The sequence below is a fragment of the Battus philenor genome, unplaced genomic scaffold, assembly GCF_028537555.1.
Source record: "Battus philenor isolate CCGP_79_NKW_IND1 unplaced genomic scaffold, ilBatPhil1.0.hap1 SCAF_15, whole genome shotgun sequence".
In the NCBI taxonomy this organism is placed as follows: domain Eukaryota; kingdom Metazoa; phylum Arthropoda; class Insecta; order Lepidoptera; family Papilionidae; genus Battus; species Battus philenor.
Genome location: NW_027181677.1, coordinates 9,377,405 through 9,405,273, shown reverse-complemented (window position 1 = coordinate 9,405,273; position 27,869 = coordinate 9,377,405). Strand labels below are relative to the sequence as shown.

Below are 27,869 nucleotides of genomic sequence, written 5' to 3'. Positions count from 1 at the left end.
TTATAATTTTCTCTAATAACAGATTTATAATTAAGACATGAACATAGCTTGAAAGGGAATTTAAGACCTCAATTTATTACTACTAGGTACTTTCTACACTTGTGCCCATATGACGACTCCACAGTACAGACTTTTCATCACTTACTCAGATATTGCTCCCGATTCGCATCCAAAAGATGTAACCACATGACCTTATGTGAAAATTAAAATACCTCCGTTCAACTTACCGGACCCATTCAAGAAAAAATCTACTGCAGAATCTTTTGATGAGTTGGCCCGGCACATTGTTCTAAATCTCAAAGCATTTAATGGTCTGTAGCGCTTGGGCAGTGACTTGAAATAAAATAATGTACTAACTAATATATAATTGAGTGAAACTTACAAATTTTATTGTTAATATATAAAAAATTTTAGCTGTATTTACTCATAAGAGAAAATTGTGTAAGAAAAATTGTAAAAGTTATAAAACGCTGACGTGCCTCGCAGCTGGGAGAAGAAAGATTCATATCAAATAGCGGCAACCCTCTCCCAACTGTCTGCGCTTAGTAAAAGCGAAAAAAAAATATTGTAAAAATAACACTAGCGATAAAAATTAGAATTAATAAAAAAGGTACCTTCTAAAAATTATTTATAATGTATGACAGGAATTAAACGTTTAATTTATTAGAATATTCTTGTTTATTCGTGTTACATAAATATTCTTATTGTATATCAATAGATGGCGTAGTTTCATAAAATAAGTGTCGTTGTTCTCTATTGTACTAAGTATTCAATTGATACATTTTATTTTATTATTAAATAATGAAAAATCATAATTTTGTTGTAAGGTTTAAAGCATGTTGTTATCTGATTAATGTTGAATACTGTTTTTTTTGGCTTTAGTGGAGGTCTTAGACTGAAATGTTAATTTAGAAACGAAACTGGGGCTAACTTCATAAATTATTATCTACCATAAATATTTCATCAGATTGGGAGATCGCCATAGATCAATGCTTCTTACAGTGAACAGGCGTATGGGTTTTTAAGAGAGAATCATGACTTGTTTTAAGGGGTTAGAGAGTGGTTGACACGATCGAATTACTTAAAGTTCCGATTTCATTTTTAAAAATTCTACTTCAAACGCCTTAACGTGATGCTTGCAGTTATATTTTACAACAGATTAAATGACATCCTAATTGGACGAAAGTAACCCATATAGCATAGTGGATTTGCAAGTTGAAGTGTTATTACGTCACGTAGGTTCTAGACCAGAGTTCTCCAAACTTTTTTGTGTCGTAGACCCCTTGCCATGTTTTTCCGTGTTGGGTAGACCCCTACTTACCTGATATTGATTTCCTGTAAATTTCTAACTGTAGTGAAGTTTTGTGTTAAAAACTTAAAGTAAAAACACATGTTAAGTTATACATTTATTAATTGAATTTAAATTAAAACTACCCAAAATAAAACTTTGTATCTGTTATGTAAAATATACGTAACATTAAATAAACAATTTTTTTACTTCATAGGTACTTTTATAAATAATGTAAAGGTTTTGATATTATAAGATAGTATGATGTAAGTAAATAGGTACTATCAGTGTATGTGTTGAGATCCACTATCGTGGACCCCCATTTTCAATTCATGGACCCCCAAATTTTTTTTCGCTGACGTAGACCCCTTGCAGGTTGTCATAGACCCCTAAGGGTCGATATAGGCCACTTTGGAAATCAAGCTCAGTGAAGAACGTGTCCACAAGGTGGACAGACGACCTTCTTAAAGTCGTCGGAAGACGCTGGACGCGGACCCCATTCTACAGGTCATATTAGACATATTTAGGGGAGGCCCATGCACAGCATTTGACCTCTTATAGCTCCTCGTCTACTGGATTGTCAAAATAAGTCCTCGAGCTTTACCTGTATATATGCGAAGGACTCCCACTAGGCGAACCTTTGACATAATCAAGGATGCGGGAAGTCGCTGGATGTGAGCGGCGCAAAGCCGGTCATTTGGGGCGATTTTTGGGATACGCCTATTTCGTAAAGTGGACTTCTATAGGGTGACATGATGATGTTGATGAAGATGGCGATAATGAACATTATCAAAGCATATTGACGCATTGCTATTGATTGAAAATGACTGAGCATTTAAGTTGTCGACGTTGCCACTAGGATTATTATGTTTTAACTAAAGACAAATTAAATTAACGCAAGTAATGTGTACGTTCCTTTCTATATATCCTCGTGATCGGTAAAAAAGGACTAATATTTCTTTTCACAAAATTTCCTTTTCAATATAATATAATTTTTAATTACATTTCTGATTCTTGGAAATCCCTTCCTCCTATAACAGGTGAATGCTTTTGATTGCATTATTAACACGTGTAAATAAGTTTTTCCGCTGCTTTATCATCAGACATTGTTCATCTGTTTGTCGGATGTGATGTTTAGAGGTTTGTACTTTGTAGTAATTAATGTATATTTTCGCTTAATGTAGACATTAAAATGTTTATAAAAGGAAAAGTAAATTTCTTAATAATGAGGATTTTTACCATATGTATTTTTATTGAATATAGGATGTAGAAGGTTTACCAAGAATTCATGTTATATGTATATTCTCGTATATTTTATACAAAAACAAGAAAAGGCAGGGCCTAAATAATGAAATTCTGGTTACATTTTTTTAATATCTAAGGATATTAAAATCAAGATTGAAAGTGTGTTTCTCAGATTGTTACGCCCAACCATTTTTGTATTTAAATTCGAGCTCCGCTTTAGCTATGTTGTAATCTATGAACGTCAAGTCGGTGTGGAACAAATTTTTTTTTATTTCAAAGCCTGGATAACTATTCTTTGCTATTTATTGCTTACGAATAGGCATGCCTGTTCGGTTCGCAAACTTTTACAATATCACACTTTTTATTACAATATCATGAGAGAGAGAGAGAGAGAGAGAAAGAGAGAAAAAGAGAGAGAAAGAGAGAGAAAGAGAGAGAGAGAGAGAGAAAGAGAGCAGGGGTGACTTTTACTGCTGCTAAAGTGCCATTTCGAGTTTTCGCGGGTCCGTCAGGGTGCAGAGCGCGCCCAGACTTATACTTTTTAAGGTAGCGATACTCAAAGGCTCCCAATGAAGCTTCGGTTCAGGCTGCTACATACAACTATTTCAGGGCCCCATAAAGGAATCTTTGCTTTGGCTTTTACGCGTCGTTAATAGTCTGTTAGTATTTGACACAAGGGCGTTTGAGAGGGCCGAACCTCGACATTGTCGATATGGCTTGGCTGGCAACACTACTACGACTTCGAAAATTGTTTGCGCTAAGAGAAGTGGCGTTTCCTGTGGTATAAGATTCGATCTCGTTTTTCAGCGAGACCGATTTCTTTTAAAATGGGAGTCCAATTTTTACTTAGATTTTTTTACTTTGTTCGTAAGCAATAGTAATGAGTTTATTCGTATAAAGTGTTTGACACAGTTCACCTTTCGAGGATCAAGAGACCCACTCCAGTACCGTCCATATTAGGCAGACAATGTAAATATTACATAGCAAGCAAAGCCTTTGTATAAAGATTTGTAGCTGTCGGTAAACAAGGAATAAAAAGCAAAAATAGTTTGTAATTTTCTATTAGCTTTAACTTATATTATTCAATTTATTAACACTTAACATCATATTAATGTTTAACATTAATCGATTCTAAAAAAAATAACTATACATTTAAAATCAATGATAGATTGCAATTGGAATAACTATATCACAATATGTACAATAGTATTTTTATTTTCGTAATATTTAAAAGTGTTGAATTGTCAATAGGGCCGCCAAACTTCTTGATTGGCGGCGCCGTAGAGTCCATGTTTGACGTCGTCATTTTCTTCGCATGTTTGCACGAGGCCACTCGCTTCGCCAGCGCCTTGCAATTCTGTTGTTATAGAAATGCCACCATCGATATCGCTTATTTTTATTTCGCTAGGTATGTACTGTTCAATATGTTTATCTGTAGAGCTATGCAAATGGACATGGATTTGATTTTGGTTTACTGTTGAATATAAGTTAGGAAGGATCATTTGTGGGTTTGGACTGATATACGGCGTATGGGACTGCAAGCATGTGGGGTTGTTGTTAATATTGTTGTATTGATAGTTGTTATAATTGTATGTGTTCGTCGGCCAGGAGTTGTAGTAGTTTGGTTCACAGCGGGCCTGGGTCGGCATTGCCGTAGCTGTGTGGCCGGCCAACGGCGGCGCGTTGAGATCCGTTAATGCAGGTCCGGCTCCACTCGGGTTGCTTTTGAAGCTCGAGGTTCCCGTTTGAAATCCGCTGTAGTCAGTATGGCAAAGCGGCATTTCAGGCAATACTGAAAAGTAAATTTGCAAATTTAAATTACATGTAAAAAAATTAAAACATTATTTCTACGAAGCTTAATTTCGGAGAAAATGTTCATTACAACTGTTTATAAGGTCCTCACATTTTGATGTAATTTTCCTTATCAACATTTATTACTCGAGACTTTTAGAATATCATGTTGCATTTAATTGGTAATTATTATAATATATATTTAACATATATAAGATGCTTTTAATTTATAAATTTATTAACGCTGGTTAATTTTTCACAGTTATTAAACACTTTCTTTTACATAAATAAATTAGAGTTTATTTATAGAAAAGATGGACGTTTATAACATATTTGTTACCTGAAGGTATATGAATTGTCGGGTCTGGTTTGTAGTAAGGTGGTTGCAAGGGTACGCTGCCATAGGTTGGGTAAACGCTTGCTGTTGAAGGGTAGCCAGTGTTCCACTCGCTCGCACCCAAGATGTTACCACTCGTCTCTGGAATAATAATTAATGATGTAATAAAATAAACATTAAGACCGTAAGGGCCGAAAGGTCTTTCCCTGCTTGGGTGGTGGACGCAGAGTAGGTAGGCCCCCTATTGTGTGGACTGACGACATAGTTAAGAACGCTGGAAGTCGTTGCGCAAAAAATATCTTGCTATGGGCAAGTATCGGTTGGCATGATGATGATGACATCTGAACAATAAATAAATTATTTATTCGTTTTTATATTTCTAATGTTTATTAACTTATTTAAATTTCGTTATATACGGCCTAGTCTTTATGTATATAAAACACGTTTTGTATGTATAAAGATAGTTCTGAGATAATTTTCTTTCAATTAGTAATAAGGTATCTAAAATAGTTGTCCAAGAACGAACGTTGCATCTTGAGTATGCTCGGACTCTAGTAAAAAGAAATGAACCGCGATATCTATAGAGCATTGTCAATGACGGATTTTAAAATGGAGGTCACGTGTGCGGAACTAGCTGCACTTACGTCTCGGGATTGCCAGCTGATTCACGCTATAACGCCCGCTTGTCAACGAAAGAGAGGTCAAGTATACGAAAAATTATGAATACAATCGGCGATGTATAATTTATTTTGGCTCTCTAACATTATTAATTCAACAAACGTTTAAAAAACAAATAGGTGTTTAGCGAAGTAATATCTTCATGCGAAAATTAAATTGTTCTTTGGCACTAGTCCAAAAGTTATGGGAGGACGGATACAGACCTTATTATAATAATTCAATAAAAATCAATTGTTATCAATTTAAAATTTCAAAGTATCATTTAATTTGTTACTTATTTAATAAAGATTAGTCTTGTTACGGAGTTATTTGTATTTATATATATTCTAAAAAAAAATTATTTGCTTTTCGCTTAGTATATTTCCCATTATTGAGACATGATCTTCCTCTTAGGGAGGATACGAACCGATATCCCACCATATTTTTCTTCACCGTTTGTAACCAGAGTTAATAAATTAAATCTGACCTACGATTTTAAATCAGCGTGCCTAACCACCAAACTAAGTTTGTTATTTAAAGAGTAAGAACATGATTCAACATGATTCTTGAACATTTTTTCGTCCCTTAAGTCCTTAAGGCTTACGTGACATGCAGTGGATATCATCAGAGTATCATATATTGAAAATAATGGCGCATTCTATATCGAAGATGAAGAAATGCGTTAATGACGTCTATAAAACATACGAAATCGCAACCAAATTCTAACAAAAAGTTTAAGAAAATCTTTCAGTTGATTATTTATCTATTTCTATACTCTTTTTGCAGGCTAGTGCAACTTCTTTGAACTCTATCAAAGTTGATATAACATTTTTTAAGTTTAATGTTTTTCAGTAAAATTATAATATTATTTCCTTATTATGTATTGTATGTAACTAGGCTATATCACTGTATACACATGTATATATTAAAGATGTTAAACATTATACAAAACAACATTTAAAATAAACAAATAAAAACATTCGGTAAAATGCACATTTCTGTCTTCATATCATGGTTAGATATCTCCATGTTAAGAAATTGGTTGAAGTAATATGACGGCCATTTGTATAATACTTTATTTAAGTTACAATAATAGTATTAGATTAAAAATAATTCAATATATTTTGTCAGTCAATTAGTTTGTGACGGTATCGGGAGTCAAATTCAGTTGCCTTGAGTATCATACAAGCAAACACTCGGATACTTTGTTTGAACACAACCAACGATTGTGGTTGTGATATATATAATAAAATCGCTTGGCTACTAATTGTTTAGACCTTCTGTTCAAAATTTATTATGCATTGTCAAATAAAAAATGAAATTTGGGAATGTGTAACTAAAGTTTTATTTAAGATTTTTCAGTTCATATATAGTCTGTGGCGTTCGTTGCTGTCAACTTCTACAAATTCTACAGTTTCGTTGAGCATAAAATTAAAACTTAAGATTGAAATAAAAAGTTTGTGGTTGTGATTTGCAGTACATGACCAAAATACCTGAATGAAATTTGTATTTTTCTCTAAATTATTAATACTGTTTTGACGTTTCTTACAAGAAAAACTTCGTGATGTGCAATATGTTATTAATTTGTGATTTTAGGGGCAATAATTTTTGATAAATGTCTAATTTCAAAATTTTGTATTGAAATTTTCCTGTTCAATAAAACAAAAGAAATACGAAAATTTGGAAAAGCATCTTGAATTTGATTAGAAAAAATGCACTTAATGTGAAATTTTAGTATGCTCTTGTAGACGACGATTTAATGTTAACGATATGTTGGACTTTTATTATCCTTGCGTATACGTACGTGAATAATAAACAGACTTTATTTAAAATACTTGAAGATATTATATATTTTAGGCAACGAATGCACATTATTGTCAGGATAACTAGTTTCTAGACAGGCAGTGTTTACCTAATAGTGACTGATTTGTTCCATTCAAAAATCAATGGAAGGGGTAGGCATTATTCTTATGTTAAAAATTTCTTGAAATTTTTCGCTTCAAAAGCCAATAGATTTTATAAGAATTACGCTGTTTATTAGAACAACACGAGCTAAGTCACCTATTTGCAATCACTCTGTATTAAGTTTTACTGAGAAATATGTTTTTCGAATTTAAAGTTACAAGGATTTTGAGAATATGTTTTGTCTTTTGGAATGCGACGGGATAATTACTTCTGGTAGTACAAATTTTGCAGGGAGAGAGTAAACAAGTATTAATTTTAGTATATTGTAAACCAGTTTTTCTTATTATCGTAGTATGTATATATAATGTACACGTAAACGACTCATAAATAACATTACGTTATTTATGAGTTCTGAAACCATGAATTTTAGCATAAGGCCTACGATATATTAATAGACAGCAAATAATCTATTTATTCACCCGTTTAAAGCTTTTACACTTATAATTAATCACCCAGGTTAATGCTAGAAGCTGTCTCAAAAATGTTTCAAATCGTTAATAATATGGACGATCATAATTTAAATTAAATCGATTCCGAAAAGAATCGTTCGAATGCAAGCATAAAGATGCGATTATTGTTTTAATATTAATTAAAACTCAAACGAAGCTAGAAACGCGAGAACGACTGGGCCAATTCAGCCAGTTTCCTTTTGCAATTCTCACGTCAAGACAAAATAAAAAAAAAAAACTTATAATAATCAGGAGTAAGGTGAAAGAAGAAAAAAAAATTATTGTTAGGTAAATATTAAAAATAACACCTTAACCGTACAAACCACAGACTAAATTACAACACATGTCCCTAACTGTCAAACATTTGACGTTAATTGAAATCGACAAATGTGAGTTAGAATGTAATAAAACAAACAATGTGTACCTAGCGTGAGGATTGTAAAAACAATGAAAATATATTTCTTATTATTATAAATCTTACATAGTGTGCAAAATTTTCGATTGATTTACTGGTTTATTATTAATATGACATTCAATCAATAAATAAAGTGATCACTGAAACATGTTTTAATTAATAATGCATTCTATTGAACTGCCAAGGACCTTTATAATTGTATTTGTAACAAAACTTATCGGAAATCTGTCAAAATAGTATAATGATAAAATAATACGTTTTAGTTATTGTTGATTACTTTTTTGTTGTTTCTATTTAACTGCCTAATTGTTAATATCAATGCCTGTAACTAGATTTATATTGCATGTGTAATAATTTTATAAAAGGTTTACTTTTATGAGATTATGCTTGTTTAAATCAAAATTAAATTATGATTTTATTCTATTGGTTTCAAAATAATAATGAGTAACTTAAGTCAGTAAGTAATTTATTGGCAGAGTTCCTGATGTTTTTAGTGTGCCAGGAGGCTACAAATTTCGTAGGATGGCCGAGTGTAATAATTCTAAAATGGTAGTTTTATTTTTCTTAAATGGCAATACTACTCGACCCCATCACTCTTTTGTGACAATTTCCAGTAAAAGGATTGAGAGTAGTGGGGTTGAAACAGCGTTTTGATTATTGAGTCGGGAGCTCGGTCACTCGTTCGATAACCATCGAAGTGATAAGTTGTCTAGTGGAAACTATGCTAGTTGGCCTATAAGAGTATTAAAAGCGGAATAAAAGTATTTACTGTGCTGTGAATTGGTGTTTTTCTGATACATGTCTGTAGAGTGTCTTTGATTTGATTATTGCTGAAGAACAATTTTATTAAAGATTTAGTCGTACAATTTCTGCTCAAGTAATCTAAAATATTTTTAATACAACACTAATATAAACTGTTTAGAAAACAGGTATAGTTCACTAGACGTTGATGCCTGTGGAATTAGTTTTCTGTGGGGTAGCACGGAAAGAAAACCCAATACCGATTCAATGTTTTTACAAAACAATGATATTACTTGTGGTCAAACAATGGAATGAGTCACTACTGGGTCAATCACTGGTGACGTTTCAGGCCCTAGGGCGTAAACGCGTACGTGCCACACCTCGCGTGGACCCCAAATATACATACAAAGCTTACAATTTACAACTAAGCGAATTAACATAATGATTTGTTTTATCAGCATTGACTCAGTCGGTTGAATGTTAACTAGATGCTTTATGTATCACTCTTATTACAAGCAGCACAAGGATTAGAGTTCTATAGTTTTCATTCATTTGTTTTTCTGTCATTCCATATAAATATCTATATTGCAAAAATGAATTAATTCTGTGTTTGCTGGAAATGATCGAGTGAATAGGTTTATATTATGATGAAGCTACATTTGATTAAGCGACTCAACAGTTATTATTATTAATAAAATTAATACTTTGTTTTTATCCTGTTACACGGCGTCAAAATTTTACTTGGTTTAATAGGTACTTTTTAGTTACAATATATTTGAATTGAAATTTTTAATTCGAAAGTATATATTTTTACTAATCCTTTCACGTACATTTTATCATTCTATCATTTACTTTACAAATGGGTGGCTACTTAAATTTACGTTTTAGCATGGATATAACACGTATAAATATTCTTAAATCACAATGGGTGACTCCTTTAGAAAAGTTGTCTATAAGAAATTAAAGGAGAATGCGTTTTAAATTCTTTTAAACGGTCTGGAATGTTTTACAATTTCTTATGGAAATTTTAAAATAGAGGAACATGGGTACGGAAAAAGATGATCGCCTAGTTGTCTGGTCGGACCGGCTATAATGCAACAATTATTTTCGAAAAAAAGTTTGTTTATCTGTGGCTATGAAAAATAATGGAAATTACTTTCACATAGCAGAGTTCTTCTTTCCCACGGATTTGAATAAAATTCACTTGGCCAAACGAATAAACGAGTATTCGATTATACTATTATAGCGACTTTAAATTATTCCCAAAAAGTAAATGAAAAACTTAGCAGAATACGTTTCCAAAAAGCCAAAGAGATGATTGCTGCGTTCGAAAACGCTGCGAAAGAGACCTCCAAAGGAAAAAAGAGTCCACCTTTCCGCTTCTCGCAATGGTTGTATTGGATGCAAGGATCGTCAAGGACATAAAACAATATGTCACTTAAAAGTGGATACTTAGTTTAATTTTTAGCATTTCAAAAACTTTTAGTGTCTCCTCTCGTATTTACACGCGACGTAAACTGACACTCTATAGTTTGTAGCTAGCCAGTTTGTCACATTCTGTATTCAGTTAGTCCAATGTAATATTACTATTTATGGAACTCCGCTTTTGGCCTTAGTTCTTGTTAGTGTTTAATACGTTTTCGTCACATGACATATTGCAAATAGGTTTATTAAAATACAACCAAATTTTTTGAAACAAAAAGAAGGCACGGTAAAAGTGCGTTTTATTGAACGGGAATTACTTTGAAGAGGATGAAATTGATTTGGAAGAATAAATAAAGAATTAACATTTTATAAACAAATTTACCTTACTTATGAATCACAGCATAATGTACATATTATATATGTTTACGTTTTCGTAACCTGATTAATAAGTAGTGTATTTTCTGCACTTTTCTCTTTTTTCCGCCAAATGTTTGTGTAGTCGTAAAAGGATTTCAAAATTGTATTTAAAAATGTGAAAAGTAACAGAGGGTGTTGTTCAAAAATTTCAAAGAAAAATTATTGAAAAGTTACGAGAGGAAATCGAACACTTTTACACCACAACATCTCTGTGTGGTGGTGGTGGTGTCCCGTAAAATGTTCGCGAAGAGTTGTTGCAACAACAGGGCGTTTTTATTTTTTATATATTAGATAGTTACCACAGAGTAACCTTGGCATGTGGTAGTCCAGTTGAAAAAAATATATAAATAATGTTTAATTTATTTCAGAGTAATCACATTATTTATTGAACTAATTTATCGTTCTAATAATAAAACAAAGATTACTAACAAAAAAATACTTATCTGTTTGGTTCACTGCAAGAATAGTAATAATACGATGTTTTCTAGAAGGGATGGAGGTGGGTGGAGGGGGGGGGGTATTTCCCACTATGGACGTCCTACGGCTAAAACGATGATGATGATTTTCATTGACATAATTTTGTGGTATACAGTTTCTTTTTACTAAATAAACTTTATTCAGGATGCACGCGCCATTTTTGGGTTTGTTTGATCATGAATTTTCTTCAACTAGGGTTCAATCTACTCTTTGACGAGTTCGAGAACATAAAAGAGCAGTTTTGACTATTTTCTATGCAGTTTTTTTATCTTTTTGCCTCATAAGTCGAGAGATAACATGCTGCTTAATACATATATTAAGCAGCATGTTTACGGATTAATTATTGTGAAAATTTGGCGACCTCTTTATATATTTTTAACGTTTATTTTGGGTTAAAAATTAATTCTAATATTATTTACAATATGTGTAAAGATAATGCTATTTGAATAACAGACTAATGGAAGTAATCATTTCCGTTGTTGTTCATTTCGTATTTACATGAATTTAATTAAGAGAATTAACAGTGTTGTCATTTACCTGCTCCACGCTGACGCAAACGAAAGGCAACGGTATTTCCCGCATTTTAATGAATCGCCCGTTCTAGTAATATAAAATGTTACGATTGCGAACATAGAATTATAATTGTAATGCGTGGACACGTCACTGGCTATGTTCATGCGTACGTCGGTACGAATGCAACGGAATTTCCACAAATGATCTGAAATTTGTCATTTTTAATACGATTTTCTGATTTACCATAATGCATGACCCGATCATTTGTTCGCTAATAAATATACAGGCTTCGATAATTTTACGTTACGATCGGGGGAATATCGTCGTTGTCAAAATAAAATATCTCTTATGGTGGAAAAGTATAAATTTACATTTAGAATGAACACATTTTGTAAAAAATAACAGAACAAAATGTTTTTTTTTTTTAATTAATTTTACAAAATTTTCCTCTAACATAGTCAGAGCCTTTATTTACTAAATTACAATTTCGAGACGGGGGGGGGGATCCTCATTGGACACCTGGGAATGGAGGGCCCAGGCAGTGTCAGACTTTTACTGACTAAAACCCCCCATAGAATAAAATGTTAGGGAGATTTTGTTTAATAGAAGTTGTCGGAAGACACTGGAAGGAGGGCCTTTCCAATCGGTGTTTATTGGAAAGGTACGGGGAAAGCCTAAATACTTAAAACTTATTAAAAATAACAGTTCGATGAACATAAAATAACAAAATAGATTATTATGCATTAGCGACGTAATGGATGACGAATGGGTCTCCGTAACATTTTCATAAAAAAGAACTCTCCAAAGACAAAAAATGTATATATATGTCTTATGTATAATTTTATTTAGGATTATATATATATTTTACTCGAAGCACTGCAAACAACTGCTTCTTGTAGGTAGCTACGTAACGTATATCTCATTCTCAAGTAAACATTGTGGCTGTCCTGTTACCTTTAAGAATAATAAACGTGTAAAATAAAACCTTTTTTCATGGTCAAGCAAAATAAAAAAAAAAATATGTTAAATATATGTCAGATCATAGATTACATATTAAGTCAATCTTATACTATGAAGGCTTAGTGTAATAGCACTAATTTTGCATTTAATATTAATTTTGATGCAAATTATTCAATTAAAAATATATAATAAGCTATAAATAGACTACACGGAAAAGTGTACATTTTTACACAGATATGTAGTAATCGAATAATAATTATTGTATAATATAATGACAATATATATTTATGTGAAATACCTTTGTAATTATTGGTTTAAAAACATTTGTTATCATATTGTGAAGTGACAAGCGAGGTCATTTGCTGGTACCATAATAATTTGTTACTCAGGAATTTATTTCGTTAATTGTCACCACGAACATAAGATGGCATGTTTTATCTTTTATTATATTTTTTATTATATTATATATTTTCACTTTCGTATTAGTAAAAGAGCGCTGCCCTCATTGACTTTGTTTTTAGAGACAACGTGTGTACTAATATAATAATCGCTAATATTTCTTGGAATTCCCTCAATAAAATATTTATGAAGACAATATTGTAAAGTTGGCATGTTTTTATGTGGATTAAAAATAATTTTAGAATTATCAATAAGCAGATCTCTCCAGTCGTCAGTAATACAAAAATACATTTACAAGTAATTTTGCTAAATTATTACGTCTATTTGTCTTTTGTTTGACTGCATCAACTTGAACAAAATAATAAATACTAGGTATTAAAATTGTCTTGAAGATGCTGACAAAAGAAGTGGCAATAGCAGGTAACATGAGGTAGTCATACGACCTGAAAGACGCTAGACGAAAGCAGCTTTCTAAACGTTCTATTGGATTTCTATGTTCAGCTGTGGACGTCCTTCAGCTGAAATAATGATAACATAAGTACTGTGTTAATGAATAGATATTCAAAGCAATTAAAAAATTAAAGTTTCGGTTATTAAGAAAAAAAGTATAGTCATAGTCACCTGTATCCCATTAAAGCACTTACGAATATGTTAAACTGTGTCAGAATTGAGTGTTATAGAAACAGTCGTTATGTTGTTTGTATATCTTATCAAAAGGCACTAGTGTATAACTATTTGGTTTTCTGAATGCATTAACAAAATTTATGTAACATACTTCGTGAATGATGTAGGTTTGCTGTAATTTATATCATAAAGTCATTGTTTTAAAATCGATTACAGTAATTTTTAATTGCAGTTATATGAATGATAAAATTGTATTCGCTAATGATATCCACCGGCGTCGATGGCACGCGAGCGATGACTATGAACGCGAACAAATCCACTTCATTCTGCGGTCCAACCGTTCACCGTTCCTAATTTAGTGCGCTCGTACATGAAATTAAAATCGGGTTAATGTATAAATGGGATACGCACTTAATAAATATTTAATTAGGTGTCTAAATAAAAGCACGGCGCGCCCGCCGCTGCGGTTCCGGTGCGATTTTGTCATGTGAAATAATTTCGCGTTTAGTACAGACGCGGCCGCTAACTTCGCAGTTGTATTAAAATGTTAGATTAGATTTGGAAATTTTGGCGGTTTTGTTTAAAATCATTTAAGTTTTTTTTTCACGTCTGTTACGTGTGAAACAATTTTCATTATCTGTATGATTATGTTTTGTAAAGTTACTGAAACATAAAACTATTAGATTTGGCGAAAGAAAGCCGTTCTGTTTTAAGAGTATCGTACAAAACTTTTTCAAAAATTACTTAGAGCTTATGTTACTGATTATATGAAGATAATTTAAATGGAATATTATGAATGCATTCTTATTTTTAACATAAATATACGTTGAACTGAATCTAATATACTGATTCATCGAGTATTGACCATGTTTTTTACACTACAAAATGAATCTTTCTAGGCAATTGAATTATAAAGATCTTATGGTTTAATTAAGTATATTCTAAATCTCATATAATTTTCACTACATAATTTAATTTTTCACTTCGCGACACAACAGTTTTGCATAACTTAAAAGTTTTTGTTAATTATCATATATAATTTATTCGGTTAAAATCTGCGAAATTCTTTTTGTGCAATTCAATTTAGGGTACTATAGCACCAGTACATTTATTTAATATAATTTTTCTTTTTTTATAGTATAATTCTTTTATTTACAGCAATATAAACAACTTATTGTTAAGTAACTAAAATATTGGAAAATAATTCCAATTGTAACAAACTAATAATAAAGTGATATTTAATGTAAATTATTGATTTTAATAAATCACAAAGTATCTAAAATGGAGCAGCGAATGTAAAAGTTACCTCTTACGGGAAGCCGGTTAAGATTAGCTTTTTTTTATTAATTCTAATTTGTATCACTAGTGGTTTTTTTACAATATTTATTTTTCGGTTAAACTAAACGCAGACAGTTGGGAGAGGGTTGCCGCTATTTGATATGGATCTTTCTTCTTCCAGCTGCGAGGCACGACAGCGTTTTACAATTTTTTACAATTTTTCTTACACAATTTTCTCTTATGGATAAATACAGTTAAAATTTATATATATTAACAATACAATTTGTAATACTCAATTATATACTAGTTGCTACATTATTTTATTTCAAATCGCTGCCCAAGTGCTACAGAGCGTTAAATGCCTTGAGATTTAAGACAATGTGCCGGGCCAACTCATCAAAAGATTCTGTTGTAGATTTTTTCTTGAGAATGTCCGGTAAGCTGAACGGAGGTATATTAAGGTTTTCACATAAGGTCACTTGGTTACGTCTTTTGGATGCGAATCGGGAGCAGTGTCTGATTAAGTTAGGTTAAGACTAGCTAGTAGGTGTTTTTTTTCTCGTGTAAAGTGACAGTCTAGATCGTCATTCGTATACGACAACAGGTCTATAATCGACGAACTTATTTAAGTCAGTACGCCTTGGTGTCTCAGTGCTAATTCTAATTATGTAGACATCATCATCATATTTTCAGCCTTAACACGTTCACTGCTGGATATAGGCGTGTACCAGAGATTTACTGTAGAGTCAGTTTAACCGGAATACAATAATACATTTGTTTCCATCCTTTTGGTGCCAGAAAATACTACTATGGTAACACTTTGATAAAGGGAGCCCCTAAGAGAAAACGTTCTACTTTAGTAGACACGTATCTGAAGATTACAATTCAATATACTATAAGCTTAAGTACATACAGAAAGATTTGTTAGGGGTGTAAAAACTTTTAACAGGTGAATGTACAGTATATCTCATTTGTCAGTAAAAATCTTTGAAACTTTTATACCCTACGCCTTGTAGTAAGAATCTATGAGTTGAAACGACGCCAACGTCGAGCTTCACTTTTACCTCTTGAAGCTTTTGCATCTATAAACCAATTAATTATGTTACGGGTTTTTGTTTCACTACCAATATTTTAAAAACGATGATTGTCTTATCATTAACTTTACCAAAATACCTCCTTAGCTCGTAATATTAAAATGTATTACATTTATTTTTTCAGTATTTATTTAATGGTAATTGCCTTTTGCACCTCGCCTGCTTACTTTTCTGTTATGAAAGCCGCTGCGAGTAGCTACATACAGGCACAGACAGGGAGCCTACGCCTGCCGGTGACGTGGGATAATTACCGCCCTCCCTCCCTCGCGTTCACTCCTCCCCGTCCTCTCCGTCCTCTGCGTTGGTAATGTCATATTAACATCCACACCTAGCCTGTCAAAACATCGGACGGCTCCCTGTTTAACGAAATTGCAACAAATGGAAACAAACTGTTTTAAATGTATAATCACGGTTTATCGATACTGTTTTTCATTGAATCGATTTAAATTTACTAAAATCGATTAAGTTATACTATATTATTTTACGTTTAAATAGTGTTTGGTTCAAATATATGGTATCCGTATTCATTTTTCTAATTATTTGTCATTCCACTAAAAGTTCAATAGGTGTTCTAAATTTATGTATTCTTATATAAGAAAAAAGGAAAGATTTATTTCTTTTCAAAAAAGGACTACTATATTTGCTGGATAATTATCTAAATATGGCCCTATATTATATAAAAGTAATTTCACCTATGTACTGAATCATCTCGATATTTCTGGAACTACCTGTTTTAGATATTTGAAATTTGCTAGGAATATTTATTTTGCTAAGTAGAGATCAACTTACGAATTTTACGAAATTCTGTATGAAAAAAAAGATTGAGAGAGCCGTTCATTTAAAAATGCATGCTTTATTATTAATACTTTTACAGGTGTTAAAATTGTGCAAAAATTATTTCGACGTTATAAAAATTACTAAGATTTTATTTCATGAAAATAAACCCACAAAAGGCAGTGCGGGACACGGTCGGGGTACAGTAAGTTTTGCGTCACAGCGAAGACTTAAAAACAACTAAATATGGTCTATGAAAGATATATTTTGAAATCATCTTTGTATGATTATTAATATGAAGAATTTATATACAAAATGTTTATGAATATATGTAAAACTGAGATAAAATATCGTTACGTTGAATCGCATTTATTCTTATAATAAATTGCCTAATATTTTTTTTTAGATATAACCATTTTATAGCTAAATTAAGATCGAATGTTATGTTTCGAAGTTAGTATAATGTTTTGAAGATTTTTCTGTCACTACTAAAAGTTGAAAATTGGATCGCGTTATTTTTATAATTTTTATAAAATTTTATTATTTTATTTCGTTAATATTGTTGTAAGAATTGCTTATTTAACTAAATAAAATGTATTTTTAATTATTTTTATCGAAATTTCGAATCATTACGTAAGCGCCAAAGCAACATTAGCTTGTCAATTGAGCTTGTCGAATACAAATACGTCTCTGGGCCAATCAAAGGCGTTGATTAGAGGGGTGGAGGGGGGGAGCAGTAATTAGCCTCCTTTGATCACGCCACGCGTGTTCTTGTTACACACATTTCATGTGCGCAAAGCTTGTGGTAAACAATTATCACACCGCTGTTACAATCGCTACTGTACACAGTGCTACGGAAACAACTCCCCGCATAAAGTATGAAAGCCACAGATGCGTAATAAGAAAATATAGATTACTATTGCCCTACACCCATAACATGTTTTTCTGCTATGTCCAAAAGTGAACTAGAAAAAAATGTCTTCTTGTTATTATTAACATAAAAATATACTCATTAGCAGACTTGATTTTTTTAAATGTGTACGTAAAAAAATTACAGTAATATTTGATAATATTTTTTTTTATTATTTATAAAGGTAAAAAATTGATAGAGATCGAATCAGGAATGAGGAGATCCGTAAACGAACGTAAATAACGGATGGGCAATTTTAAGTGGTGGTGGGCAGGCACATAGCGTGCAGAAGGGATGGTCGCTGCGGCTATAAGGTTGTGGAATGGAGACCACAGTCCGGCAAACACACAGAGTGGACAGACGATGTAGTTGAGGTCGTCGAGGATGCTGGACGCAGGTCGCTTGTAACCAGTCCCATAGGATATGCATGCGCAAGGCCTATGTCGAGCAGACAACATCTCGAGGTTAAGATAATGATGTTGAAATTAATGGGTTATAATTATTAATTATTTATCAGTGTAGATTTTTTCTTGGTTGGCAACTTTATACAAGTAATTCAATAAATTAATAAATTTAAAGGCTCTTTATTTTCAGTCTCATTTACGTTCAGACTGACTATGTCGATAGTAACATGTATTTTTTCTCGCTACAGATATGACAGCGAGGCGCGCTTTTAACCTATAATATTTTTTGAATAAAAACCATCAGTAAAACATTACTATATCAGCCGATAGACAACAACTGCAAGGCTATGTCTCCTCTTCTCTTACATCTTTTGGCAAAATTATCTATAATAGCAATAAATTTAATTTAAATATTAATTCTAAGTATGATTTTTTTAAGAAAAGCTTGGGCCGATGGTTGTGAGTTAATATTTTTCGTAATTTTAAAACATCACTACGCAACCGTGTAAAATTGGATTATTATTATATAAACACACACAATTATATTGGATAATATAATTGTGTGTGTATATTGCTCTATTTATCATATTTGTGATAAATTTATTACGTATACTGATAACGGTAATAAGTGCGTACTACCAAAAGAAATTTTTTAGTAACCTTATTTTAAATATAAAACCTGAATAGGACCTGAGCTCAGGGTACCCTGATAAAATACTGATGGATCGTTGACCGAAATTTAAGACCTATTTAATAATTATTCTTTTTTTAAACATTAATACAACTTTCGGGGAGAAATCCTCTACGTATATATAAGATATCTATCTCGCACTGGGGGAAAAGAAAAGGTTATGTTTTTTTTTCTACCCACTAAATGCTCCCTAGTGTACATTAGATAAAAGGTTATTCGACTTGCTGTTCGACACCAAAATGTTACTTTGACGTTTTATGACATAATGTTTGTTCACCAATCACAAACCCCAAAAAGTTCTCATAGGTATTGGAGAGTATTCAATTATAGAACTATTATTTTTTTTTTATAAAACATTATTTTATGATTTAAGTTTTGTCAGCTAAAGCCTTAGAAAATTACTAACAAAATAAAAAGAAATAAAACGATGAAAGCAAGCGCATATTTCACTGAAGCTTTATAAATCTTATTTAGGTCCCATAAAAATATTCTCACCCCTCGGATCCATCTCGTTGTTTTGTTAGGTTTTTGTTGCTGATCATTTACATCGTAACTCGGCGTAATTTGATACATCCTGTGCGCGACGGCCGCCGGTGAACCGGTGGAGCCTTGACGAGCCGTTGAAAAGGGAACGAGTGTCGATTATGAAGGGATCGTTTTATTCAGAGATGAAAATTAATTGGCTTTTGTTAGTGTTAAATTGTATCAAAGCGGTAGTAATGCGTTCAAGTGTGGTCGGCGAAACGAGTAAACAAGGTGATTAAAGGGTGGACGTACAGTTCATTTGCCAGCAAAAAGTCTTAAACATTTTACACGTATTGACAATCATCTGTATAAAATGAACACCCTAAATTTACATTATTTTTTTTCTTTTTGAATGCGACAAGCCAATAACTTCTGGTAGTACAAAGTTTTCAAGAACATACAGTAAACAATAATCAATTTTAATATATAATAAACACTTTTTTTACTAAATTATTTTTATGTTGTTTATTACTTCTGCCCTCTCCTTGATGTCTATCATTTCCATTTAAAGTTTGTTTGGTAAAGATCACTTAAGTAAAGATAACTTCGACTTTTGTACGTCTATTTAAATTCTTTCTTTTTTTTTAGTTATTATCTATCGTGTACAATAAAGTGTTAATGAAAAAACAATATTTCTGAAACCATTCATGATGACAAAGTTTTCCATCCACTTTTCCGTTTTAAGCTTTTACTCAGTGCCCATAAATAATTTTTTATCATTTATTTCTTTATAGTCTTAGGTTATTTTAAATGGCATTTGCGTCTGCTAAATGAGACATTACCTATGTATTCCATATTATCTTTATTTCTTATAAAAGGTGGCTATATTATGTGTGGAGATGATTTTTTAACCATGCCATGCTACTAAAAAGGTTATCTTTACGAAACATCTTCGTATAATATTGTTTAAACTCTTTTAGTTAATGATCTTGTAGATGAATTCGTAATGATAACTCTTTTTAACAGTTTTAAGATGTAACTGTTGTCATTTAGTAATTCACGAGCGATGTGCCAAGAATGCGACAAAACTATTTTCTTGTAATAAACCTAAAAAATATTAGCTCCAAAAAAAGACTAAAAGAGAAAAAATTAATACGTGATTTTTTTTAAATATTTTACGTTACGTAGTGATATTAGTGCAAGTCTTTAGAAAATCTATTAGTACTTATTTAATCAATGAAATTCAGTATTAGCTGATATTGAGATTATTATGCAGCTCAAACGGTAATATTGTCTGGTTCAATGCGTCAGATTCTTAAGACACGTTCACTGTGGATAATATAACTTGCTAAGATTATGTGGTGTGGCCATGAAGTAAGATATGCAGTTTCGTTAATAGAGTCACTACTGTTATGTAGTAAACAGCATTCCATTTGAAATACGTAGAAACATATATACCTTAAAAGACAAGGAATTGGTTTGCGTGTTTACCAAGTTTACCTGTCACTTACAGGATGTTTGTCTATTGGTGCAAAAGCTTTAAAAGGGTAAATGTGTAGTTCATCTAATGTCAATGGATGTAAGCTTTGTACAAAAATCAATGGGTTTAAAAATAATTATAATTTAATGATAAAATAGTAAGAAAAAGCATTTTAAAATTCAAATTACTAAATATCAACCTTAATTATTATTTACTACATGACCTTGGATCTATTAATATCCAATGACTTTGTAAAAAAAAAATTCACTTATTGTTGATGACAAAGACCCCTAAACAGTCGTTGCGTCAAAGAATGCCGTTTTTGATTTGTTTTTTATTTTTTCCGAACGCAACCTGGGAAATGTCAATGACGAAACAGTTGTAATAAAAACTTTGTCTAAATTTAATTTTTGGTCTAATTTGAAAAGATGCTCTTCATCGAATGATAAAAATTTTTTTAATTATTATTTAAAAACTAACAAAATCCTTCTCCTGTTTCATATTTTCATTGTAAATATTAATATGGCACACTGGTGTGCCGTAGGTCAGATACAAGTGTGCCGCAGTAAAAATTAATTAATTGAAATTTTTCAATTTTTCATTATACATATTTTTTATTTGAGACACAGAGGCACGTCACGTTCACTCGTCTCTCGAATTTAGTTTTCGGTGTGCTGCGAAATTCTGTTAAAGCTTTTAGTATGCCGTAGATGAGAAAAGGTTGCGCAGCACTGATGTAAGTGCCCGCGCTTAGGAGGCAGTCCTCGAATTTATTTCTAAAACGAGGTTTAGGTTAAATATCCTATGGGCCCTGTCCGAGACTATTCTTGGTAAAAACCTTTTCTTGTCTTTTAATGTCCTATAAGAATATTAAATAATCGATACTTTATAATTAAGTTTCGTAAGATAAGTGTTTTGAAAAATATCAATCTAGTAAATATAACAATAAAGTAGCCAAGTTAATTACGTTATATGAACAACAATTCTGATATCAGTTTTACATTACCCGCCGTCTTTATGGCCCCACCGGAGGTATTGTTACACGGAATGGATCCAGGCGATTGACGATCGTTGATACAGCCGGCCGATCGCGTAATATTATACTTGGTACACGCGATACGCGGGCTAGCGTTACCTATCACATCTCGTACCTACCGGCACATCTACTCACACTCCGTAAAAACGCTTCGAGATATTATTTTTCATACGTAATCTTGCGGAACTGGAATCGATATCAGGCGCTGATTTCTGTTATACACATAATTAATTACAATATCATATAATTCAACAAATACAAATAAATACTATGCGTATGAGAACAATAACCATAATCTATTGACTTAACTTATTAACCACTTTCCTTAGATCAATAACTTAATTTCATAATATATAGTCTTAATTTTATATATTTAATCATATAAATCTACATAAAATTTAGACTTATATATCTTTTATAGTTATATAAAAATGTAAATTTTATACATTTAATAATACGTAAAATTTATATTAATTTTTAACCACCTCCATCATACATATTTTCGATAGTAGATAACCTGAGAAATGTAAGGTTAATTTTTATATCATGAGAATTTGATTAAAAAATAATTTTAACTTGTTTTAAATTAAGTTAAATAGCATGTAATAAAAACCGCTAGTAATAATAATTGGAATTACTAAAAAAGGCAAGCTTCTACTTGTAGTGGCAGTAGGAGTCAAGATCATATTTATTCAAGTTCGTTATTTGACAGATACTTTAGAATACACTGAACGCAGACCACTACCTACTGGTCTCATTGGTAATCTATGGGGAAGACTTGTGTCCTATAGCTGAAATTATGGTGATGATTTATGGTGCTATTGTGTTTTATATCGAAAACTTAGTAACGCTCTTATTTCTATTTATTGGTAAATAACTAATACCATTTATTTATAAACTAAACACAGAAATAAATGTTAAAAACCTTTTTTTTTAATTCTATTTTATATCGCTTTAGTGCTTTTGTATTTTAAAAAATTACATCAGTGTCAATGAATAGCAATAGGTATTTATTATTAACTGTACTCCTGTAAAACCTTTAAACGGATGAATGTATAGCTTATTTGTCAGCAGAGAGATTTTATCCCTTTACACCGACCAAGAATTTTTACAATACGACAGTAGTTTAAAGTAATGTTGTTTTTTATTATATAAAACAGATTTTTAAGTATGAATGGTTGGAAGTAGTGGAGGCTGTGGTAACTTCAGCCGTTCGTGTGTTAAGCTAAGAGGTGCACTCGTGTTCCGTCACGAGAATAATTAAATCAGTGTCGATTCAAAGAACACGCGCTTACTTATTTCGAGCCAAGCTTTGTCATTTGTTCGCCATGTTGAAATTTTAAGAATATCTTTTTTCCAAAACTACAAGACTTTAATTAATGTTGCACTCGAAAGTAATACTATTCGGTTTTTTTACGATATGATTAAGTGAAGGAGTTTTTGGGATTCTCTTTCAAAGTATTGTTGCTCTGTATGAATTCAAATCTGGTTAAGTAGATGATGCTTGGGTTTTATTTATTATTGAAGGCAGCAGCGTCCTCTGCGTACCATAATACCATACTGGGATCGCCAATCCGCCTATCAAACTTAGAGATAATGGTATATCTCCCTATAGATGTCCTTGGTAAAGGCCATTGCTTCACAGTGGTCGTCAGAAAATATGAATATTGATGACGACAACATTCAAAATTTCTCGAATTTGTTTTAACGTTGATCATTGAACTAGCTGTTGAAAATGTTTATTTTGAGAGGTTGAATGCGGCCTGTATGAGACATGACATACATTCTATTAAGTTAATGATGAAACGATTTTTTTCCTCATCTTATATTAATGTGCGAAAGTCTTAGTTTTGTTTTCGTGCACAAATCATTAAAAACAATTAAATAAATTCCTGATGAATGATAGGTATTTTGTAAATATAATTATCATATTATGGATAATATTTAAATGTAGAAACAGGCAAGCTTAAGTATATTTTGAATTAAATTGTAGCTTATTACATAAACAATATTTTTTCGTAAACTGCAAGTCGATTGCCGACAGAAGGCGTTCGTGTTCCACGTACAAATGTAATTGATTGTATCGAGTCTTACACATCGAAAGTGTGGAATCGAGGATGGTTATTATTCCTGCGTCCCGTTCCTTCGCTAATGAGCCTGCTGAGGGTGAAGGGGACGGCGTCTACACGGTGCTATCTGATACACATTTTCCTTCAAAGGATACGAGTACGTGATTCGGTGCGTTTTTTTCGTGGGTTGAATTATTTGTAAGGTTTCGTTATGTGTTGCTCATTACAGTACACGCCGGTATCCTGTCTGCAACCGCAAATGCGGGACATTACTGCGCGCCGCCTGATCTAGAGATGGAACGATCAGTTCCCTTAATGCTTCAATTTGAGATACGTGCTCGCTATCATAGAAGCTCCAACTTATTTTAGGGTTCAGTCGTGAATAACAAAAATATTATAAAAACGTAATGAATTCACTATATATATTAATCATACGGATTACGAGAATAAAAATTATTTTTTGTTTCCTTATTAAAGATACACAAGGGAAACAAAATTTTGTTTTGGACTAGGTTACCGTTAAGTTTTTAGATTTATTATTATACATCGTCTTAAAAACTTAAAGTAATGGAGGGAGATTAAAAAAATATTTATTCCTTATATATTTTTTTAAACTATCTTATCTATTTATTTGCTCTTTTATCACATCGTATTACAAAATTCTCTACTAGGGAACCTAAAGTGGTACAGGCATAACAACCAAACGGTAACACACAAATATCATAGAAAAATAATTCAAAACACATACTATACTTATTATTTACTACTAGCATGTATTTGTAGTAGTATTTTGTATTTAGTATGTAATATATTACTATATGTATCCCTATAATTAGAGAGAAGTCAAGTCGATTCTTCTGACAATACATAATTATAGATTTTTGTTTTAAACATCTTAGAACTCTGTGTTATTGTTAAATGTAACCTGAAATATTTTGACACATTTCTTCTCTATTGTTATTTAATTTTGTTTATATACAAAATAGTGTCTGGCTTTAAGGGTTAACTAAAAATAAAATTCACTATAATTAGATCCTATTATGGATAAAATATGTTGCTTTCACCGAACTATTGGCTTCAGTGACGATCTCCTGCACATACCAAGTTTTGCGGTTACCGTATTTAAGGCTGCATTTACGAATTTATCGCGAATACGAGAAAATCGAGACAATGGAAAATAGTAGACATTTTTAATGACCAGGGAAAGTCGAAATAAACTGAATAATAAAACACAACGGTCACCAGAAATATGGACCGACCTTAAAATTATGTTCGTGATATTTATAAAAGGATAACTTCCAAAAAATTACGGATAATAAAACAAAAGAAACTATTGTTTTACCTACATGCTAAAATCGATTATTTTATTACTTCATTATCGTATCTTTTTTATTTGGGTATATAGTATGTAATTTGGTGCTTGGATTTATACAGGTACTAAAAGTGTAAAGGCTTTAATCGGGTGAACGTATAACTAATTTGTTAGCGAAAATCAGTAAAACTTTTACACCTGTAACCAATCATCCTGTACATAACCTTTATCGGTTTATTTTAATTTCAATCTCCAGTTTATTACTTAAAGGTAAACGTCATTTGTATCCATATAAAGTAAATAGTTTATAGTTTTATGAATATAATTATAATTCTATTGTTCGATATTATAAAAATATCCATTTCAGTGTAGACCTGAATTTACGATTACCCGTATAAAGTACGGACAAAACATCGATTTCCAAGACATCTTTTTCAGTAGAAAAATTAATTTAAAATTTGAATATGTCGTACTATACATATTTATGTATGATATGCCCGGAGGTAACAAAATAACAAATCATCTTTAAATATATTTTTATTATACACATCGTTATTTTTCTTAAATTTAATGAAATTTTCTTCATAAAACTTTTAAAGAGATTATAGTTAACACAAAAAAATATTAAAACGACATTGATGTAAAGGATACATGGTTATAATATTGATGCATGATACGGTGGAAGTACAGGCCTAAATGCCCAACTCATCCAGGAGCTGTGGTTTTGTGGCTAGGGAGCTTAATTCCGTCCGCACCGCCACGCCCTCTATTTTAATAGTTTTAATGTACCAAGAAAGTTGTAACCTACTGTACGATATCGAATAAGCGCGTCCGTTCCTGCCAGGGATATCATTTTGTTTTTTGTCCTACGATTTATTGCGGCATCCTTTATATATATGAAGACATTTTTAGATTATGCTTCAAATTGGATAATTTCGAAAATAGTTTTACAGAAATAATATAAATCATAAAAGGTGGCGGCAAAAAAGGTTATTTTATGATTAGACGTGTGAAAAAAAATTGTTCATGTTGGTATATTTTGGACAAAACCTACGCTAATTTTGTTGCTAAAGGTAGCAAGCAAACAGAAGTGGTTTTCGAGTTTGCAATCAGGTGAATTCTGTGTTTATTGCCTGAGGAGATGTGAATGAAGCGCGCGTGCCGGACATGCTGTAGTTGGCCATGTTTATGGACAAAAATTGAGGACAAAGTTAAGTAATCAATTAATAGTATGACGTGCTAAAAACTTATGTATGATATGTATATATAAATGTTAATCACAGTTAATTTATTTGTATAAATAAAAAAATTAGTGCCAAATGTGATGACAAGCGCAAGATGTGTAAATGGTGCCACCTATTTAGCAATTATTTTCTATTTTCGTTTGGTTGCGAGAAAAGTTTATATGAAGAAAATAGTTACAAAAATATGTCATAATTTTTTGCAGTTATTATATGTTTTCAACAATCATTTGGGAATACGTTAATGGCACCTCTTAAGATTTAACCTTTAAATAATTAGAAGTATCACTGTGTGAGTGTTTTTTTCCTTGTTTAAGAGATCCGCACAAAATCAAGGTCATTGATGACGGCCGGTGGGACCGAAAGATTTTCAATAGGCGACCACGAGCTGGTAAACGCGGCGTAGTTAGGTTCCCTACCAGCTTGACCAACAAAATAGTCAAGGTCCCGTGAAGTCGCTGAACGCAGGCAGCGCAAGACTGAACATTGGTGGTAATTTTTGGGGGAGGCCTATGCCTTGCAGTGGGCCTTTTTTGACTGATATGATGATGAATATTATTACATAAAATAAAAGCTTCTTTCACATTGATTAGAAAAATGCATTAATCGTAAAATATTATCACTTAAAAATAAATAAAGGATTGTCCACAGGAATTAGAAAGTGTGGTGATACTAAGCTTGCGCCGGTGTACGGAGGTGGCTAATCCGCGCTCGCTTATTACATCCCACAGTAGCATACGGATTGAAACCGCAGCTATTGCCCCTCGATTTCTGCAGCCTCATCGATCTATAGATTCGTTATCAAATTTTCACACGGGCCCTCGGTCTTGCGCCAAGATTGACTCTATTTGTGTAAGTCAAACCGCAGGTGTATGCGCCGACACCACTACGAAACGATTATCGCCTTCCACATTGCATTTCGTTATACAAAGCTAGCTCCAACCGATTTTTCGATATGATTCTTTAACTGCACCGCAATGTAATAAGAAATTGATATTATATCAAAGAATCGTATTTGATATCTGTGTGGAAGCTCGCCGGTAGGCAATAATGGTGTCCGAGATTTTATTGATCATCAAATTGATCAATCAAATCAAAAACGCCGTGCCGGAAATAAGGTGCGATGTAACATTACACCGGCCATCGAACGGGCAGTTTACTGAAAGGGAGCTTTTTAAACAGACGTTTATATTTCGAGAAATATAAAATTCACTTATTATTGAACAAGAATATTAACCTTTTATAAATATATTAGATTACTGGTAATTAATAAATTAACTTATCTATATGCACTTAAAAACATTATCTTAAGTTTTTAGTATAATAAGAAAATTGTTTTCGTTTCTGATTTCCTTACGAACGTTTTTGATTACTATACAAAATGTAATAATATACTGTTATTGTGTAGTATT

At 32.0% G+C, this 27,869-nt stretch overlaps 1 protein-coding gene across 2 annotated transcripts in view; it reads right to left on the bottom strand.

Annotated features, from left to right (window-relative positions):
- Nucleotides 1-3,596: 3,596 nt before the first annotated feature.
- LOC137918808 (protein lozenge-like) overlaps nucleotides 3,597-27,869 on the bottom strand; it is a 96,277-nt gene continuing 72,004 nt past the window's right edge. For both annotated transcript variants that reach the window (XM_068761720.1, XM_068761719.1), the window contains exons 5-6: nucleotides 4,665-4,802; nucleotides 3,597-4,325 (exon numbers count right to left, since the gene is read on the bottom strand). In XM_068761720.1, the coding sequence (XP_068617821.1) occupies nucleotides 3,778-4,325; nucleotides 4,665-4,802 (686 nt within the window). In that variant the 3' untranslated portion in view covers nucleotides 3,597-3,777. The remainder of the gene's footprint in view (nucleotides 4,326-4,664; nucleotides 4,803-27,869) is intronic.